At 38.0% G+C, this 19,241-nt stretch overlaps 1 protein-coding gene across 1 annotated transcript in view; it reads left to right on the top strand.

Moving 5' to 3' along the window:
- Window positions 1-19,241, top strand: part of atp9a (ATPase phospholipid transporting 9A) — a 39,415-nt gene that overhangs the window by 664 nt on the left and 19,510 nt on the right. The window contains exons 2-15 of the mRNA XM_028011197.1: window positions 4,474-4,618; window positions 6,395-6,508; window positions 6,690-6,798; window positions 7,650-7,708; window positions 9,045-9,096; window positions 10,018-10,112; window positions 10,745-10,825; window positions 11,905-11,980; window positions 12,364-12,440; window positions 12,800-12,960; window positions 13,053-13,195; window positions 14,350-14,462; window positions 15,389-15,598; window positions 18,137-18,298. Coding sequence (XP_027866998.1) covers window positions 4,474-4,618; window positions 6,395-6,508; window positions 6,690-6,798; window positions 7,650-7,708; window positions 9,045-9,096; window positions 10,018-10,112; window positions 10,745-10,825; window positions 11,905-11,980; window positions 12,364-12,440; window positions 12,800-12,960; window positions 13,053-13,195; window positions 14,350-14,462; window positions 15,389-15,598; window positions 18,137-18,298 — 1,597 coding nt within the window. The remainder of the gene's footprint in view (window positions 1-4,473; window positions 4,619-6,394; window positions 6,509-6,689; window positions 6,799-7,649; window positions 7,709-9,044; window positions 9,097-10,017; window positions 10,113-10,744; window positions 10,826-11,904; window positions 11,981-12,363; window positions 12,441-12,799; window positions 12,961-13,052; window positions 13,196-14,349; window positions 14,463-15,388; window positions 15,599-18,136; window positions 18,299-19,241) is intronic.

The following is a 19,241-nucleotide window of genomic DNA, read 5'->3' as shown; positions in this document are numbered from 1 at the left end:
TGCTGACTTGCTTCCCACAGACTGATGAGGCTGTCATGGTGATGTATATCTGTGAATTAATCTGAAAAAACAAAGACTTTGCATTAAATCAGTAAATGAAAAGGCTTGTTCAGCCTGGTGCATCAGGTTAGCTACCCACACAAACAATGTCAGGGAGGTTTACAGTGGTGTGTTAATATGTCAGGCTGATATTTTTCAGCTTTTATTTACAAAGCTGAAATGAGGTGCTTTGAACATAAAAAAGCATTTGATCATTTTCCAGTTGTAAACATGTATGGCGAGTTTCTTATTTTTCAGCTTTCTTGACATTTTCTATTTCTTAAAGGAGACAAATCTAATAATACTCAATAAATTCAGTCCTTTTTGACTGAATGATAGGGCCTATCATTTTAACCTTAAATGATAGGCCCTTACTTCACATTTGATATATGGAATATCTGCTTTTGGCTTTCCTGATTTCTTGATGTTGACATTCAGCATAGAAACAACCTTAAACTATGATTTTTGCCTTGGCCACCCCTATGTGCATAATTCATAAATGCATGACACGTACCATGAAAGACTTTAAAAACACAAATGGTAAAATAATATGAACCCCAACAGAATATAGACATAAATCTGAAGACTGTGAATTAGTAGAAGTCACTATATGATGTGTCTGTCATCTAAAACATAAAGATTATTTAATTCAGTTAAAAAATACAAAATTAAATTAAATATTGTAACTCATATTATTGAGGTTTCTTCAAACAGTTGTAGATGATGGTGGTGGTGGACAGAAAGGACTTCCTGTAACAGTCAGTCTCACAGCCATTCTAAGTAAACCTCTAATAAAAGACTCTGTTCTTGCCTAACAGTTTGATGACTGCCAAAAATCAGCATTTCAACTCTCTCTTACAGTTTATTTTTCACTACCAGTGCCGTTTGTCCCGTAATGTGTGATTTGTCCTCATTCATGTGCTGGCTACAGTCCTGAGCATATTCTAAACAATGCAGTCAGAGCTGCTCTGCTCGACAAACGTGTTGACTCCATTTTGAAACTGCCCATCTGTCTCTATCTGCAGTAACATCTGTAAAAACTACACATTACACCTGGTAAAGCTATTGTTTTAACCTCTTAACTGTCATGATGACACACATGGTCCTCATGGACATTTAAGTGTTTTGAAGGGGACAGTTAAGAGTTTAGCCAGTGAGTCCTCCTGCTAACTGATTGTGAGTTTATCTTTAACAGCAGAATTTTGTTGATATGATAAAATGTGTCCTTGCATGGTGATAAGTACACAATAAAGAAGCCAGTTCTCCACTTAAATACTGACTGTCATTCAAATGAAGCTTTAAATTATTTGTTTTTCTGTGTATATGTTTATTTACTACACACTGTTATCTGTAAATTCAGTTTCAGGGAGTTTATGGCATTGTTTGTTATGACACATTGACAAACATGGAGTAACTATTATCAAAAATGTTGGTGAGGCAATACAGCATTGTAGGTTATTATACAGTTCAATTCAGTTTTCGAGGGACTTTACAAAAATAAATGTTATTAAACGATGCATTTAATTTCAGTTTATTTTGACTGGTCTAAACATTTTCTAAGGAAACCCATCAGATCGCATGAATCCACTCCTGGATGAATTTGTAGCGACGGGACAATTGTGTTTTGTCATTGGCTGCAGTCCCTCATACTGAGCATGCATGTAGCGACAGTGGAGAGGAAAGATTCCCTTTTAACAGGACGAAACCTAGACTTCTTCAAGAGAAAAAGACATACTTTAGGTTAGTTAGGCAAGGATTTCAATGATTTCCTGGAAAAGAAGCATTTCACGAGAATCTTTAACCTCTTTAGATGTGATTCTCAACTTGTTCTGTTTCTCCTTTTGGAATGTTAGCATTGCATAAGTCACTAACATTAATTGCAGTTTTCTGACTGATCGCCTATGTCAGGCTCAGGCACTGATGGACACAGGGACTGAACAGAAAATACAACCAGGTATTTATTAGGAGGTCGACAAACTCTTAGTCAGACAGGCCAGGGTCAGAACCAGGGAATCAAATCAGGATCAGGCGGCCCCTGATCTTCGGGCCGGGCAAACAGGGGATCCGAGCCCGCGGGTCCAGAGTCCAGATCGAAACGGGGATCCGGTCAGACAGGCCGGGGGGGTCAAAGCCAGGAGGTCCTTATTCAACAGAGAGGGTCAAGGACAGGAGCGGGATCGCTGAGGGAGAGACAGACAGACAGGTTAGATTCTGGGCAGTCAGCTCAAGTCTCGGTAGCAGGTCTGAAGGTGTTACCGCTGAGGGTTTCACAACAATCTGACGCCGTGCAGGGAGAGTTCCGTCCTTATATGGCAGCAGCTGGAGATCAGGAGGATGATGATCAGGTGCGAGTGGTCACTGCACAACAGCAGCTGTGACAGCCTATTACGGGTCTTTAAAAAGCCTGACCTGCAGATTCAGATTTTGACTGATGCCATGTTTTTTTCTTGTCTGAAATGTTGCTAAATATAGCAAGAAAGTCACTGAATTGACAACAGTGGAGTGACCATTGTTAACTGAAAACGTGCAGACATGACCTGGAGAGCAGGTCTGTCAGTCAAACTTCTCTCACCGCAGAGCCAAAGAGGACAATGATTGATTTTTAGACCTTTGGCAAGGCAGATAAGAAATAAAGGAAATCGGCTCTGATAAATTGGTTGGTACATAAATTGGTTCACGCCTAGTCACATAGCCTATATTTGCTAAACATTAGGGTAGAAAATTTGACAGTACTTTAAGATTAAGAACTACATCGCAGTGCATCACAGTCATTCATATTTTATAGTCTGATATCTCACAAGATGTGTTACTTCTACTAAGACATGCAAGCTTGGGTCATAATCTTTGTCTTTATAGTGTTTGAAATGACCTTACTTCTGAGATAAGGTTAATATTTATTTACATGGCTCTTAGCTCAGTTCAGCGCTGCTCCTTCTCCATGTGTCCGGGTGGAATAAGGTACACATTACAAACAGTGGAGCATTTATGGTGAGAGTTTCTCTGAATTGTAAATGATGATGTGAACACTTCCAAGTTTGTTCCGGTGGTATAGCTCAGAAAAAGCCTAAAAATAAATTAATTTTGTATTAGTTAACCAAATCTCCCAGGGAAACATTCAGAAACTTCTGAGAAGTAACCCCTGGTTTTCTGTTTCCCCTGGGGAAGAAATATGATGTGGCACAGAAGCTTGTTTTTCCTAAATATTGACCGCAAGGACCGGACAAGGGCTTATAGGTGTGTTTCAACTGCAGGACCCTTTTCCTGGAACCAGAGTTATTTTGTTGGGCTATTATTAACAAAACCGCTGTGTTTTCAAGGGTCAAAACAAATTACAAGCAGTAAAAACTTACCCCATAAACGGCGGTTGTAAGAAAATCCTACTTTTCATTTATAATCATCTCTTGAGTAGAGTTTTATGGAACCAGAACAAGGAGCGTTTTGACATGGTTGAATCTTTCAGTGTCATAATTCAGTCATATCAGCCTGAACTCATCAGTTTAATGGGATGGGTGTTAACATTTCTCAGATAATTACAAAATGTGGCTGTACTGAAATTTTGTTTCCTCTTTTCAGTCGCTTTAACACAGTCTTCAAAGGAACCTTTAGATACTATTTACATAACAGCTGGTTCTTTGAGTCAGGACAGGACAACACCTTTTCTGTCCTACCGTCACCAAAGTAAATAGGTAGAGTTGACTAAACGCTGCTGAGACTTTAACATGAACCGTGTGTTTGGTCAGATGAGATGAGCTTTTCTGCAACAAACACTTCAGTTAGGTCTCACGTGAAACAAGGGAGGAACATGTGAAAAAAATAAAATAAATTCTCTTAATCAATCATCTTCATAGCCATCTCAGTGTACATATCTAAATTCAAAAGCAAACCTTTAAGTTAAGTTAGCATAAAAGGTAATATTATTAGAGGTGATTGTGCAAAGAAGGATTCTTCATGAAATGAAAAGGAACATGAACAACCATGAACATCATCTTCATCAGACTGTTAAACAACAACAGTGTCTTCAATCAGAGGTTTCTCTAGACTCGCTGTAATACAGACTTTTACAGGAAATCCTTCTTGACCACAACCATCAGTAGTTGCCTTTTGAATTATTTTTGAATTGGTTAGAATAATGCAGGACTCCGGACATTCTAAGGAGATTGTGGAAAGTGGAATGATCAAAGATCCCTTTCTTTATGCTGTGACCTTGTGAAATGTTATAGGAAAAGGCCAAGAGCTGTCCTATTTGCTGACGAGGGTTTTATGAACAGCAGGCAATGATTGTTTCTCTTCTGAATTTTTTCCTCCACTGAGTAAATTTCCTGAAATCAAAGATCGTATTTTTCTTATTTTTTCAGGGAGAGAATGTGATGAGTGTGGACGATTGTTTTTTTTTAAATGCATCATGATTTTTCCTCCCTCGCTTGTTGCTTTCAGATGCTGCCCATGGTCAAGTTGCTGTGGCATGGGGGACTTCCGTCCCCGCACCGTGTGGCTCGGCCACCCAGAGAAGAGGGAACAGCGGTACCCGAAGAATGTCATTAACAACCAGAAGTACAACTTCTTCACCTTCCTTCCTGGGGTTAGTGTCAGTCAAAGGTCGCCTCTTCACCTTTTCTCTGTTTAAACTCGCCCACCTTCTTCAGGCAGACATGAGTTCACTGTCAACTTGTTGGACATGTTTTAAAAGAATTTGTAGTCCTTAAATGTGCTCCATCTTTTTTTTAGCTTTTCTTGGAGATTTTGCTGGACATTTCAGTCACTCATAGGCTCACTTTGGTCACCTCAGAGCAGCAGATGTATGATTATTTTGTATTTTCAGTGTTTCGGGATTTTTAAATACCTTTGAAGATAACTCTTAAACCTTTTTAGGACCTGTAAATTTTTTAGTAATGCTGCAAAGAATACATGTTTATGTCGCCTAGTACAGCTGCTAGTTAACTCTGTAGTCGTGGCTAAGCTTACGCTCCAGTTCAGATAGATGAAACCTAAAATAAGAATTTTTCATTAAGACTGCACTAAACCTTTATTCTCTTGTTCTGTTTTTAATTAATTGCCATTTAAATAATAAACCGAGTACAGGTTTTGTGTTGCATGTACTTTTCTCAGAGGAAAGCTCAATAAATCCTCCTTTAACAAACACCTGGCATTGATAGAGAGGCCTATTAGTTTGCATTAACCATATTTGGACATGTGGACTTGGACTCCTATGTCTAAGTCTATGAGCTGTGTTTTGGATTATGGCATTTTCCTTTCCTGATTTGCATATTCTCATTTGCTTTCTGGGCATCAAGTTGTCTTAAGATATTTTTTTTGTGTGTGTTAATGCCGACTGAAATTGAAAGTAGCTCAGATTTGTTTGGGAAGCAAAAGACAAGAGCAAGAAGTTTTTGCATTGCAAATCAGGATGCTTTTTTGTTTACTCTGGCTCGTGTCAAGATGTTGTTTCCTCCGGAAAATATGGCAAGCTTTATGCTTCTGCAGATTGGTTGCTGCGCTGCCGGCTCCACCAGGCAACATCTCTGGAAATGCCATGAAGCAGCAGCATGAAGGCACAAGTTTTCTCCTAGTTGTAATCTTGCACAGAGGTGGTAATGAAAGTGGGCAAAGCTGGAGTCTGTGTGTTAAATTTAGGATCACACACTGGGGGATGAAAAGCAAATATTTCCAGATTGCTACATGCTTATCAACCCACAAAGAGCACAATCTGGTTCAAAATCTGTGAAAAACGAGGAAAATTAAACACATTTAGATACATATTGCTACTAAGTTACTAATATTGTTGTTTTGATTTCTGCTATTATGTCTGGATGTAAAGTCATATTCAACTAATTCAGTTCACTTAGGGATCCAGACAAGAAAAAAAAACCTTCTTACAAATACATAAAAGTGATTTATTGGCCATTCATGCTGTTTGTGCTGCCATTATACTTCTGTTTTATTGGCACAGTGTTGACACACAACATCTTCTGTTGTGTTCAAAGCTACTACCTCTATCAAAGAACCCACAGCATGCCTTTTCTCTGCTACAAGTCAGAGCTCAAATTAAATTGGCATCGGCAGGAAAAGCCTGATTGTAAAACATGCTGTGGAGGGTTAAAAAGAAAGGAATAAAAGTCACTTTTTAATAAGAGAATGTCTTGGCGTAGAATTTGACTAGTAATGTTTGTAATTTGTAATGTTTCAAGTATGCAAGTAAAAATTCAACTAAGTTGAATTTCTCACTATGATTCTGAAGCTGAGGTTTTTAAGATTCTTGTGAAAAACTTCAAGCGTCTGCAGTGACAAAAGAAGCGACTGTGATTTAGTAGATGTTAAGTGTTTCACACGGTTCCTCCTCTCTGCTCTGTGTCCTCAGGTGCTGTTTAATCAGTTTAAGTACTTCTTTAACTTGTACTTTTTGCTACTGGCCTGCTCTCAATTTGTTGAGGAGTTACGCCTAGGTGCCCTCCACACCTACTGGGTCCCTTTGGTATGTTGCATTCCAACAAATGTTAATCATTGTAGTCCCTCCACTTCATTTCCTCACACATTATTTGTGTCTGCTACATTTTTCTGGTTAATTTATATTGTTTAAGCTGCTCTGCTCTTCATTGAATTTAAAAAAAATGTTTATTCTCCCTCTAATTGTGACATTTCCCTCTCCTGTCCAGGGTCTTGTTTTGTTTATCACCATCACGAGGGAGGCAATTGAAGAGATAAGGTGCTACCTTCGAGACAAAGAAGTAAACTCTCAAGTTTACAGCAAGCTTTCTAAAAGAGGTGAGAAGGAAGCCTAAACAGCTTAGCTTATGTTTGTCTGTGCTGATATCTGTCTGTTATTTGTTCCCCTGGATCAGTGCCTTCCACTAACTATAGGAGGTTGATCCTATTAAAACTTATTGGGGCTAGGGGAAATAGTGGGTAATTCAAAGCAGAGATTTAAAAGTGTACATAAGGGGCCTTGGAATAAAGTGGTAGCAGCAATAAAAAGCAGGGGACCTCTTGTGGTTTCCATCACTTTGCCCCTTTGATGTGGCAGCTTGTTTTAGCCATAAACACAATGACTGGTTGCCTCCATGATGGCAACCCCTGCGCATAATTTGTGGTTTTATAGAAATTTTATGGTGTCAGTACTTTGTTAACACAGGAAGAAACATTGTTTTTCCAAGTTTCGTTAAATCCAAAGTTTAGGAACATGAATAGATGCCAGAAATATAAAGAAGTGAAATTTTATTGAAGTGGTTTTTTTTATCAGTTTTTTTTGTTGTTTCTAATGTTCAAAGCACTCATGTGAAGTCCTGTGAGCCCAAATGCATAACAATATTAATGCACTTTAATGTCTTACATATGCAAAGCCAAGAGGTCACAGCACGGTTCAAGGGTCAGTGATCTCCTCCAAACAATTTTGCCTGTTCATTCCAAGTGGAATGAGAGAAAAAGGCTCAACCCCCCCCCACACAACATTCTTTCAAATCTGCATGGAGAGCTGCTTTGGCATGCAGGACACCAGTTCACCCAGAGGATACTTTCATGTCTGAATGATACTTGATAAAGTAAAACCAATCTGCAGACTTTCAAAGTGTTGCTATATATAACAAACTTCCTCCTTTTACTTTTGTTCTGCTTTTCAGGCACAGTGAAGGTTAAAAGCAGTGGCATTCAAGTGGGTGACCTAATAATCGTGGAGAAGGTTTGTTGGAGATTGTTTGTTGAAGGTTTTGATGAACATCTGTGAATAGTTGGGGCCCTTCAGGACCGTTGAGTCACCGTTTATGCGACGGCCAATAACGAGCCGGGTTGTTAATCATCTGCGCCCCACTGGCGACTGAAGGGGAAGGAGTTAGTAAAGATTTTGTAATCTTGTGATCAATTCTGAGCCCCAGCCTGTCAAATCTTAATACTTACACAAGAGATGTGAACCTAAAATGGCTCTAATGAGGTTCGAGTACAAATTCAATTTAGTTAGATTGATGTAAATTTCTTAGTTTTTTTTTATTTCGGTTATAATTTATGATTTCTTTTCTTTTTGCCGAAGTATAAGAAAAGGGTTCTCTCAACTAGCTTCCATTCCAAGTCTTTTAATTCAGTTATTTCAATTTGTAGATTGAGAAACATCACCTATGATTTGGAAGTAAATATGGTGACAAAACTGCAAACCTTGAGATTAAAGTAAATTAATAAGCGTTGATGAAAGGAATTCATCCTCAGACATCCGAGTACTAACATTTTGAAAATAAATTTGCTCAATGGAAACACGGCAATTTTGAAAAAACTTATTTTGCAAAACTCTAATGGAAACGCTCTTTTTGCATCACTTGAGTCACATGATCAACAACCTGATGTTGCGACTGGCACAAACCATAAAGAAAAAGACAACAGGAAGTAGTTGAAGTTTCTTATTTAATGGAAACACCTCTATTGTGAAATTGTGTTTTTTTTGACACAAGTGTAATATTGACAAAGCTTTGTGCACATTTATAATGGAAACCCAGCTATAGATATGAATGCTTTGACAGTTGTCCAGCAGAGAGATCCCCTCCAGAAAGTGGTTAATGCTGAAGAATGTTGTATCCAAGCTTTATGATGTAAAGGTAAGTGGAAGGAAAAAGTTGTACCAGCAACAGTGACAACCTTTAGAAAATTGTGAAGCAAAGATCAACCAAGAATTAATTAATTTAGGGTTTTAAATTTTAATCATAATGGACTTAAGAAGTCTGACATTGAATAATGAAACATTTTGTAGTTTGTTTTTTTTGGCATATGTAGCATTTAAAATTGTAATCCAAGTCCTGAATTGTTTAACAAAGCAGTCCAGATGAACCTATTGCGTGTGGTGTAAAAGGCTGAGTGAAGGGTGATTTTTCTGGAAGACTTACAAATGACTGTCTGTTGCTAATGTGGCACATGCAGAGCTTAAAGTCTTGTGTGTCTTTAGTTATAGGGAGAAGTGGAGGGATGGAGAAGGAAAAGTAAACAGTCATGAAGTGATATTGAATTCTTGTTTTTCTTTCTGCCTTTCTTTCTAGAACCAACGTGTCCCCGCTGACATGATCTTTCTGAGGACTTCTGAGAGAAATGGTAAACATCTGCTGGTCATTCTCCCAGATAGCCACAACACCCTGATTTAGCTATCTGGTCTGGGAAATGATGTGTTTAAAAAAAAAGAAAGGCACAGAGGTGCCAGGATTAACCCGGAGGCACGACAGGAAGCCTAAAGATGGAGCTAAATTCTTACTGGATTTTTTAGTAGGTTGATAAAGTAATGGGTCACGTAGACAAAACAATGTACCATCTGCAATGTCTTGCCCCACTTAATTTTTGTCTTTCAAATGAGGAGATAATGAAAAGGAAAATCAAGGGATGCACAAGATGAAATGCAAAAAGACAACAAGAGACAGGCGAGGAGGATGCCTCACCGGCTCATCTGAATAATCAAATATGGATAAGAACAAGCTCTGTCAGTGATGACAAATGTACTGAAGGACAATGCATTCTTTATTTTAAAAAAACAAACTCTTGCGGCACACAATCTGTATTTATTTTCTTCTGATGAAGCTAACTGTGGCTCTGTTTGAAGGACTTCATGTCTGTTGTTGCATCTTCCTGTTCCAGGAAAAAACAAACTTTGTTTTACTGGAAATAGTTGCTGGTTATCTCTCTTCCATGTGGAGGCCATTAGGTCAATTATGAAGGGCCTCAGCCATGATTGAGAGTTTTGGGCAGGATGACGCATGCATGCTGGAGGAGGGGGATGGGCTCTGGATGCCTTTCCTTTCCCTGCCAACAATAATGGGCAACTGTCACACTTAACTGGTGCAAGATTATATTATTTATAATTTTGCATCTTAAAAGTTAATAATCAATATGAGATTCAGTCAGTGTGGAGTTTTTGAGTAGTTTTTCTTGTAAAGTGAGGCCAGGGAGGTTTCTGCTTTAACTAAATGTCTATGTATGGTCGCCCTCTAGAGGTGAGTTTGTTTAATGTTGCATCTCTTCCAGGATCCTGCTTCCTGCGAACTGACCAGCTGGATGGAGAGACAGACTGGAAACTGCGCCTCCCAGTGGCCTGCACGCAGAGGCTGCCAACTGCCGCAGTGAGTGAGAAGAACATTGGAGAAAAAGTCGAGGATTATGGCTTTGTTTAGTCTCGTCCATTCCTAGCTGATGAACACAGGACTGATTGTGAATCCAGATTGTTTTCTCAGTGCAGCAGCGGGTCTGTCATTACGACAAGAGTGGTCATTTGGGTAAAGAGTAGGGTGGCTGGCACTTCAAAGGACTCCATAACTAAAAGACCGGACTCACCTCAGGCCTTTACTTACAGGAAGGTTTTCACTGTTTGACTCAAGATTTTTCAATTCTGAAAATAGTCGAGGCAAGCTTGGTTTTGGTGGGTTGCAAGTAATTCTAGAATCAGATGATTTTGTAGACATTTTCATTTAGATATAACTAGCAGCTCTGGCCTGATGGTGCTTACTCACATCCTGATATCTTGAAAGTGATAATGATCACTTCTGATCAAATTGTAAAAGGCTAATTAGCGTTGCTGGAAATTGAAGACATTTTGTTGTTTGATCAAGTCAGTACATAGTGTTTAGAAAGATACGGTGGACATTTTGCTATTTTTTTTGCATGTCATTAAGCAAGTTTTGGAGGAGTGTAAAATTGAAAATCAGACACACGTCAATCTGTCTTCAGATGTTAAGCCTTCTTTGTTTTCTCGCAGGACCTTCTTCAGATCAGATCATATGTATATGCAGAAGAACCAAACATTGATATTCATAACTTTATTGGAACTTTCACCAGGGTAAGTCTGTTCTTAATGACCTGCTGTGTGTTTGTTTAGTTGATTGCGATTATATTGGTCACTCTAACAATTTTAATTTAATCTCTTTTCACCTAATGGATCAATAAACATTTTGTAACTTGACAGACATAGTCCCATCTTTTAGTAAACTCCAGTGGTGGGCACTGTTAGCTAAACTAACTTTAAATCACTAACCACAAACATTAGTTCCGCTAATGTAAAATTTCTGTACAAATACTGTATTTAGCAGAAGCTAATGCTAAAGCGTAAATTCAACCATGTTGATATCCAGCGTTGTCGGTGAGACAATATGTGTTACAACATAGTGTGTCAGACTCATTAGGATTAAATTTATTACTGCACATCTTACCTTTAGAGTTTGAGCTTTAGGAAGTGATTTTTTTTTTTAACAGATCAGACATTGTAAATTAATGCTTTAAAATTAATTTAGTGAAGTGCGCTTAACATTTTCAAAGTTAGCAAAAACTCTACAGCGCTAAATGAAAAATTTGCTCCAATATTAGTTCATTAGCAGGTCAGCAGAAGTGATCTCAGTACTGGTAAAGTCACATCTTGCTCCTACTGATAATGTTTTTTATCCTGAGCAGCCTGCTGAAGTGCTATGCTAATTCTAGCTTGTTATGCTTTGTTTTGATACGAGTTATTAATAGTTCTACTCAAAATATATTTGGTTGGAGTTAGTTTTGTGCAGACAACACTTAAAGATAAAGGTATTGTCCTACTTCATAAAACTTAAAAATATCTGCTTCTGTCTGGTCACATGACACAAACACACAGGGAGCTGCAGCTGTCAATACACACTTTCAGAGAGGAATATATGGGAATTGAGTTGAGTCTGGGGTTTTAAAAAAATCTTAATAAAACTTTGTTACAGTCTAGTTGGATTATAAAAGTAGAATAGGATTTTATTTGTTATTTTAATTCCATTTGTTATCTATTTTTGTGAGCCATAAATTAGAGTAAAAAAGAGCATTACAGAAGATGTTTTTTAAGCTCTGTGTTTTCTATTTTAGAATGACTTGAGTGTTCCCTCACCATTTTTTGCTGAACTTTTCCAGGAAGATGGCGACCCCCCAGTTAACGAAAGCCTCAGCATTGAGAACACCCTGTGGGCCAGCACAGTTGTTGCTTCTGGTAAATGTCTGACTCATATTACACCAATAAAACTGTTTTTCAGGAAATTAACTTGCTACTTCTGGGACCGTTGATCTGATATTTTGTGAAAAATTAGTGAGACAGCTTTGTTCATTTATAAATTGCTCAGTGAAACTTAAGTAGAATTGTTAAATAAAAGTGTTTTTTTTCTCTCCTGCAGGAGAGTAAATCCTCCTTAACCCGCTTTAACATGTGTTACCCATTATGCAATTGGAAATCTGACTTTCTTCATTTTAGAAAAGTCTATTCATGTCAGGATTATGGGTCTGGAAAACATCTTTCTGACATATTATGGTTGACGCTGGAGCTTTAGTCTACTGACCTGAGGCACTTTTTGGCCTTTTTGTCTCCCCTCACCCCAGGCACGGTGGTGGGGGTTGTGATTTACACAGGCAAGGAGCTGCGGAGCGTCATGAACACCTCCAACCCGCGACACAAGGTACAGTAGGGTGCCATAAGTGGAGTATGACTTAAGAACAACTTATAAATCTTACTGATATTCTGACTGTCAATTAGGACTTACTTAGAACTGCATTTAGGGTCTTGCAGAAGTATTCACACCCCTTGAGCTTGTCCTCACATTGCAACCACAAACAGTCTTAAAACTTATCATGCCTCTTTCACTTCACAACAATGCTAAACTTGCTTTAATCTATGAAGTAAAATAAAGTTTGTGGTTGTAATGTGTCAAAACGGTAGCAGAATTTCAGGATTATGCATACCTTTGCAAAACACTGCTTTGCAGATGCACAACATTTTTTAATGATCTTTAAGGTTTGTTTCTTTTTCTCCTGTCAGGTGGGTTTGTTTGACCTGGAGGTGAACTGTTTGACCAAGATCTTGTTTGGGGCACTGGTCGTTGTGTCACTGGTCATGGTGGCCCTTCAGCACTTCGCTGGCCGTTGGTACCTCCAGATCTTCCGCTTCTTACTCCTCTTCTCCCACATTGTACCCATCAGGTCCAAAATAATATTATCTGAAATATTCTTTGGGTAATTTAGTTGTTTTATAATAAGCTTATCATCCCTTTTTTTTTTTTTATTTAATACAGTTTGCGCGTTAACCTGGACATGGGAAAGATGGTTTTCAGCTGGATGATCAAGAAAGACTCCAAGATCCCAGGGACGGTGGTGAGGGCCAGCACCATACCGGAGCAGCTCGGACGCATCTCCTACCTGCTTACTGACAAAACAGGTTCCACTGCACTGCATACTTTTTGTTCTCTCAGCAAAAGATTTACTGGGGCCAACAAGTCGAGCTGTAGAATGGGAGCTTATGGTAAATGAGTTTAGTGTTTTCCTTCCCTGGGGGCGATGCTCTGTGGTGGGGTTTCTGCTACCTATTGAAACCTTAAACCATAAAACAAGACCCCAAAGTCTCTCATCCATACACACATTTACAGCCCAGCAGCCTTTACCGCTGCACTTCCTCAGGCGTGAGGTGTTGTACGTCAGATTTACAGCCCTCATGGCCAATAAAATGATCGACCATTTCCACATCCAGAGCGCGATTAGGCCAGCAGGGTCCACGGGTCAGGCTAATGTATGTGCATGGCCCCTCAAGTCTTTTTGATATACTGGCAGAAAATGCTTTTAAAGTAAGCGTGAGGATTCAGAGGTTGTGTGTCGTGTCAAGGGCTTCTGGCTTTCAGTTACCACATGTTAACTGCAAAATCTGCTTCAGATAACTTGTTTGTAAATCTAAAACCATCAAAAGTATTTGCTCTTTTGCCAAAATCCCAGGGATCAATTTGACTTGGCTTCCGGTGTGGAAATGCTTTTTTTGTTAGAGTTCCCACACAGTCGAGATAGGCATGAAAAACCAGTTAAGAATAGAAAATTGTTTAGGTTTCAACAGCAATGTCTATTCCATTTTCTAAAAATTGCATTATTTATCTTTCTTGTGCCACATTAGGGTTTAAATTTAACATTTCAGACAAAAGAATTTTGTTTTTTAAGTTTTAGATTGCTCAGGTGACAAAGCATTAAAGCAAGTATTTATATTTTTACAAATACAAGAAAGGTATCAGAGCTCACAAAGTTTATTTGAAAGAATATGATGCTTGAATTTGAGACGTTCAAGCATCATATATTTTGATTCGGAAATTATCTAGATTAGATTAAGTGCTCTAAAAAGCTGTGATATAGTCCTTTAAAACATTGTTGAATCAGAATCCGACTTCAGTGTTGTGTTTTCTTATGATTTTTAAAATGACCAGATAAAAAAACTCAAAAATAACCCAGTTTAAGGTTCATACTTTGTAAAATGTAAATATGAAATGTAGAATTCTTGGACTGGAAATGTAAAATAGAAAACCTGTACAAACTCTGTTCTTTTCTTTTTATCAGGCACCCTTACCCAAAATGAAATGGTGTTCAGGCGCCTCCATCTTGGAACCGTGGCTTATGGGATGGACTCGATGGATGAAGTACAGAGCCATGTGTTCAGCGCTTACACACAGGTAAGAAAACACAGAAACTAGAAAATAAAAAGTCACGAACAGGTTGGGAAAGGACGAGGAAAAAGAAAACATGGAGCATTGTAGAGAGGAACTTTTGAGTTTGGGATTATTGTTTGGTTGAATGCTTCCTAATCTCATATGACACTCTTTGTCCTCTTGACACCAGAGGTTAGTGAAGCAGGAAACAGGATCAGCCCACAAGCGTAGCGCTGACAGGACTTCTTTAATGACACCATCATTAACCCTTGGAGCGCACAGTCTTCTAAAAATAGCAGCGTCACAATGCAAAAGCAAATCATTCATATTTACTCTGCACATCTGGTTATGTTTATGGATCGCTATCAAAACAGCGACTGAAAGATCCTTACTCTTCTTGGTCTTCTTTTAGAAAATCCTTGACAGGAAATTAAGACTCCATCTTCAAAAGAAGGTTTATACAAAAATGTATAGGGTCACTGGAAATAAATCCTCTTTTGTAGGGTTTAACTAGTTTCTTTATACCCTTGTTTTAAAACATCTAGTAAGACTTAAGTGAAAATTCTGGCTTTAATCTTCTGAGAAAATCTGAATTCTGAGAAAAAAAATCTGAATTCTGATATAAAACTAAGAAATCTGAGAAAGGTTAGAACTCTGAGGAAAAAAAGAGCAGAATTCTGAGATTAAAGTCAGAATTGTGAGTCAGAATTATTGTTTTTTTTGAGTAACTCTAATCCTTTTCTATGAAAACTGTTTACTTCATGGCCTTATCTTGAAATTTCTATAAAGACTTTTTGATAATTTCCAATGCAACAGTGTTGCAGTGCCAATGACAGTCCCATTGGCACTCCAACTTATTTTCACAATCAAACAGCCGGAAACCTTGCTTTTAATTTGACAACAGACTTATTTTGTTATTTTAATAAGGTGCATTCTGCATTTATCCCCAGCCGACCCATGACCTTCCAGCCTCCAGGGCTCCTGCAGCCACCAAGGTCCGAAAGACCATCAGCAGCAGAGTTCACGAGGCTGTGAAAGCCATCGCCCTGGTGCACAACGTGACGCCAGTGTACGAAGCCAACGGTGTGACGGACCAGGCTGAGGCAGAGCAGCACTACGAAGACACATGCAGGGTGTACCAGGCGTCCAGCCCAGACGAGGTACAATCTACTTCCTACTGCTGCACTGAGAAAATTTTGTTTTTGCCCCCTCTCTTCATTAAGAAGGGGAATTTTTTTTTTTTTTTTACCGTGAAATCAAGCTCTTAGCGCTATAAAATCATAGCTCTAAAAGAAAAAATATAACACACTGTAACTTGAGGCAACGATCTAAGGCAATTTTTCCAAAATGTGTAAAACACAATTCGCTTGCAACAAATATTTTGCTAATTATTCTGCACAATACATGAAGAACACTTTACAGTGGGCCCCATTTGCGGTTCAGTATTTATGAATATTTTCAGTGGAATATAATTTAAAAATTTTTTAAGAAAATTTGTTTCTGTATTGTTTTGTAACACATATCTAAAATATTTGAAAGGAAATGCACAATACTGTGTAAAGCAGGTTTGCTTTACACAGTATTAGCTGGTGTTTGCAAATTTCCAATTTCAATTTCCTCTGCGCTAACCGGCTATACCTCCAAGAGCGGAGATAAGGGACACGGTGGATGCTATCTTCTTTGGTAGTTCTTTGGTTCATGACAGTTTCCGCTGCGCATATTAAGGCATATTTGTTGTTTTCACCATTAAAATAGGCAGTTCTGATAATTTTTTATAGGGTCTCAAGTATTTCTGGATTTCAGCTATTTTAGTCCAGTTAGTCAAGTCTTTTTGAATAGCACATTTCTTCAACAAGGCGGTTCAAAGCGCTTTACACCACAAAAAAATAATACAGTAACCAATCATGAAACAAGCAATAAACATTACATTTTGTCAAATGCCATGATCAAAATTAAGAAATTATATCAATCATAATAACAGTCAACAGTTATTATGAATCAAAGGCAATTACAAACAGATGGGTTTTTAGTCTTAATTTAAAGGAACTCAGTGTTTCAACCGTTTTTCAGTTTTCTGGAAGTTTGTTCCAGATTTCTGGATGTTGTTGTTTGTTTCTGGGGGGATACAGAGCAAACCAGAACCAGAAGACCTGAGTGGTCTGGAAGGTTGATGATACATGAAGCCTATTCTCTAAGCTACAGGGAGCTAGTGTAAGGACCTTAGGACTGGGTAATGCTCTTTATCTTTCTGGTTTTAGTCGGAAGGCCTGCAGCAGTGTTTTGGATCAGCTGTAGCTGTCTGATTTGCAGTAATTAATGTAACTATGGATAAACACATGAATGAGTTTCTCTAGATCTTCTTTAATCCTGGAAATGTTCTTCAGGTGATAGAAGGCCGACTTTGTAATTATCTTTATGTGGCTCTAAGATTCATCACTACACAAAGATTTTGTTCCTGATCTCCAGTTTCTATCTTTGATAATTGAATACGCATGTTGACTCTGAATCATTCCTTTTTAGGTCCAAAGATAATAACTCCCACTTACTTCTTGACATGGGATTTCTTTCCTTTTTAAATAAATTTTTCAATGTGAGATTATGCCACCATAATAAAAGATTTGTTTATTATTTATCTTGTTATATGTTGCTACCAGGACAGTTAGTATTTGTGGAGTTTTTGTTATTCATAGAATAATCAGATTTATATGCACTGATAATTCAAGATGTGTTGTGTGTGATTCATGTCAGCATGGAGTCAGCATTGCAGTTTCCTTTGCCACTGATTAAAAAAACAATCCCAGCCATCTGGTTTTTGAGTCAGGCTGACTAGTTTGAATGATTTTAAGGTCCAGCTAGAAGCAAACAGCTAACCTCAATGTTGGAGGTGCCTTTGTGGCGGATGCAAAATCCAAGAATACTCCCACGGCCAGTATTTGTAGACTATGACTAAGCAGATATCTTCATAACTCCCTGGACGACCAGTCTTGTGTTAGTCAGAGCTGAGCTGACGTTAAAGTCCCGCTGGCCAGGCCTCGTTTGACTTCCTGACACACATTTGCAGTAAAAATACTCTTGAAACAATTAGTTTTTTTGTTTTTTAGTGTCATAACATGAAAACCAGAAACCACCTGCTCTTCACTGGTCTGTATCTGCTTATCGTCGGCCATTTTTCCTGCCAGAGGACTGACGGTGACTTGGATGTGCCATTTGGCGGCTGGCCTGATAGTTATTGTGAAACATATTTCCCCTCACCCCCCCTTTTCATGCTGCCGTTGTATTAATGGATGATGTCGTGTCCTTCAGAAAGAATTGAGCAAAACTAATGTTTTCTCTTCATAAATGGACATCAGTCAATAACCTTAAGTGCTGAAAAGGATTGCATTATTGATTGATTCTTTCAGTGCTCACAGTTCTTTGTCCAAAAATGAATTTAATTGCTTTTCATCAGACTTAAAAAAATAGAATATAGGTTGACATAAGGTCTTTATTATGTCAACATAATAAACTCAGATTTTTAAACCTCTGCTCAGGTTTAAAAATCTGAGCATAGGTTAATGATCACAGTTTCTCTCCATTCTGTCTTATTTATAATATAATAAACTAAATCATCAGCTGATGGATAAAAAATGCAGCAAATTCATCTTTCTGTTATGTACCAAATCTATTATTTGAAAGCTTTTTCACTGTGGTGTTGGTAGGTGTCGCTGGTGCAGTGGACAGAGAGTGTTGGGCTGACTCTGGTGGGAAGAGACCAATCCTCCATGCAACTACGGACCCCTACTGGTCAAATTCTGAGCTTCACCATCCTCCAGATATTTCCCTTCACCTACGAGAGCAAAAGAATGGGGATTATAGTGCGAGTGAGTGTGAAGATGATATTGATATTGCTGTTAATTTTACTTTATGATGTTACTGTAGGAGAATGTTATGTATTTTGTTGTTATTTAAAAGAGGAAAAACAAAGTAAAATTTTGTTCTTAAACAGAGAAAACTAAAATCTGTTATTTATTTAAAACAATAACAAGAACAACAATGATGATGTCAAGTGTTTTCACTTGACAAAAAGAAATATTGTTTAATCTGTTAAAATTTAACTTCGCGGAGTCGCAAGTAAGAACTGAAACAATTATAGAAAAACCATCAGTTCACTGATAAGTAAAAAATGTAACAATTTTTATGTGTAAGTAGTGTTAAAAATATAGAGTCTTGTACTTTAGAATGTTCTAAGTCTGAATAGGGACTAGCAAAAACAAAACAAAAATTTGTACAAAGTGAAGGGCTCTTCTTGTGAATTTATTTTATTTGGGGTTTTATTCATAATACATTATTATTTTACTTTTTTCCATTTAGCATGTTCAATTTAATTCATTTCTTAGGAAACCATAATCACAATCTGGTCAACACTAAATGAGCTCAGGACTATCTACACAGTCCACTGTCACATCCTGAAATGTAACAGGAAGTTGTAATACTGAAGGAGGAAATAATACGTCTTCTACGTAACATCAGCTGTGAGCTCTTTGAAAACAGGGTCATCTGAGTCCATCTTTTTGCTGTTTTTTTGTTTGTTTGTTTGTTTTTGTAAAACAAATGCTGTGCTGGTGTCAGTGAAAGCTACAACAGTCAGCCACTGTTTCACTGGCACTGTTAGCGGGTCTCACTGATTCCTCATATGCAAGAAAGAATGACTTGATGTACCTGTAAGTAAAGGTAAGCAGTTGACAGTTGTAGATGACAAACATCGCCACAGTTGTTTTGCTGAACATATTTCAAACATCCTTGAAAAAAATTAATACATTTACC

This window comes from Xiphophorus couchianus, chromosome 24, assembly GCF_001444195.1.
Source record: "Xiphophorus couchianus chromosome 24, X_couchianus-1.0, whole genome shotgun sequence".
NCBI classification, from domain to species: Eukaryota; Metazoa; Chordata; class Actinopteri; order Cyprinodontiformes; family Poeciliidae; genus Xiphophorus; species Xiphophorus couchianus.
Note: the sequence above shows the minus strand (reverse complement) of the source record. Positions and strands in the feature narration are given on the sequence as shown.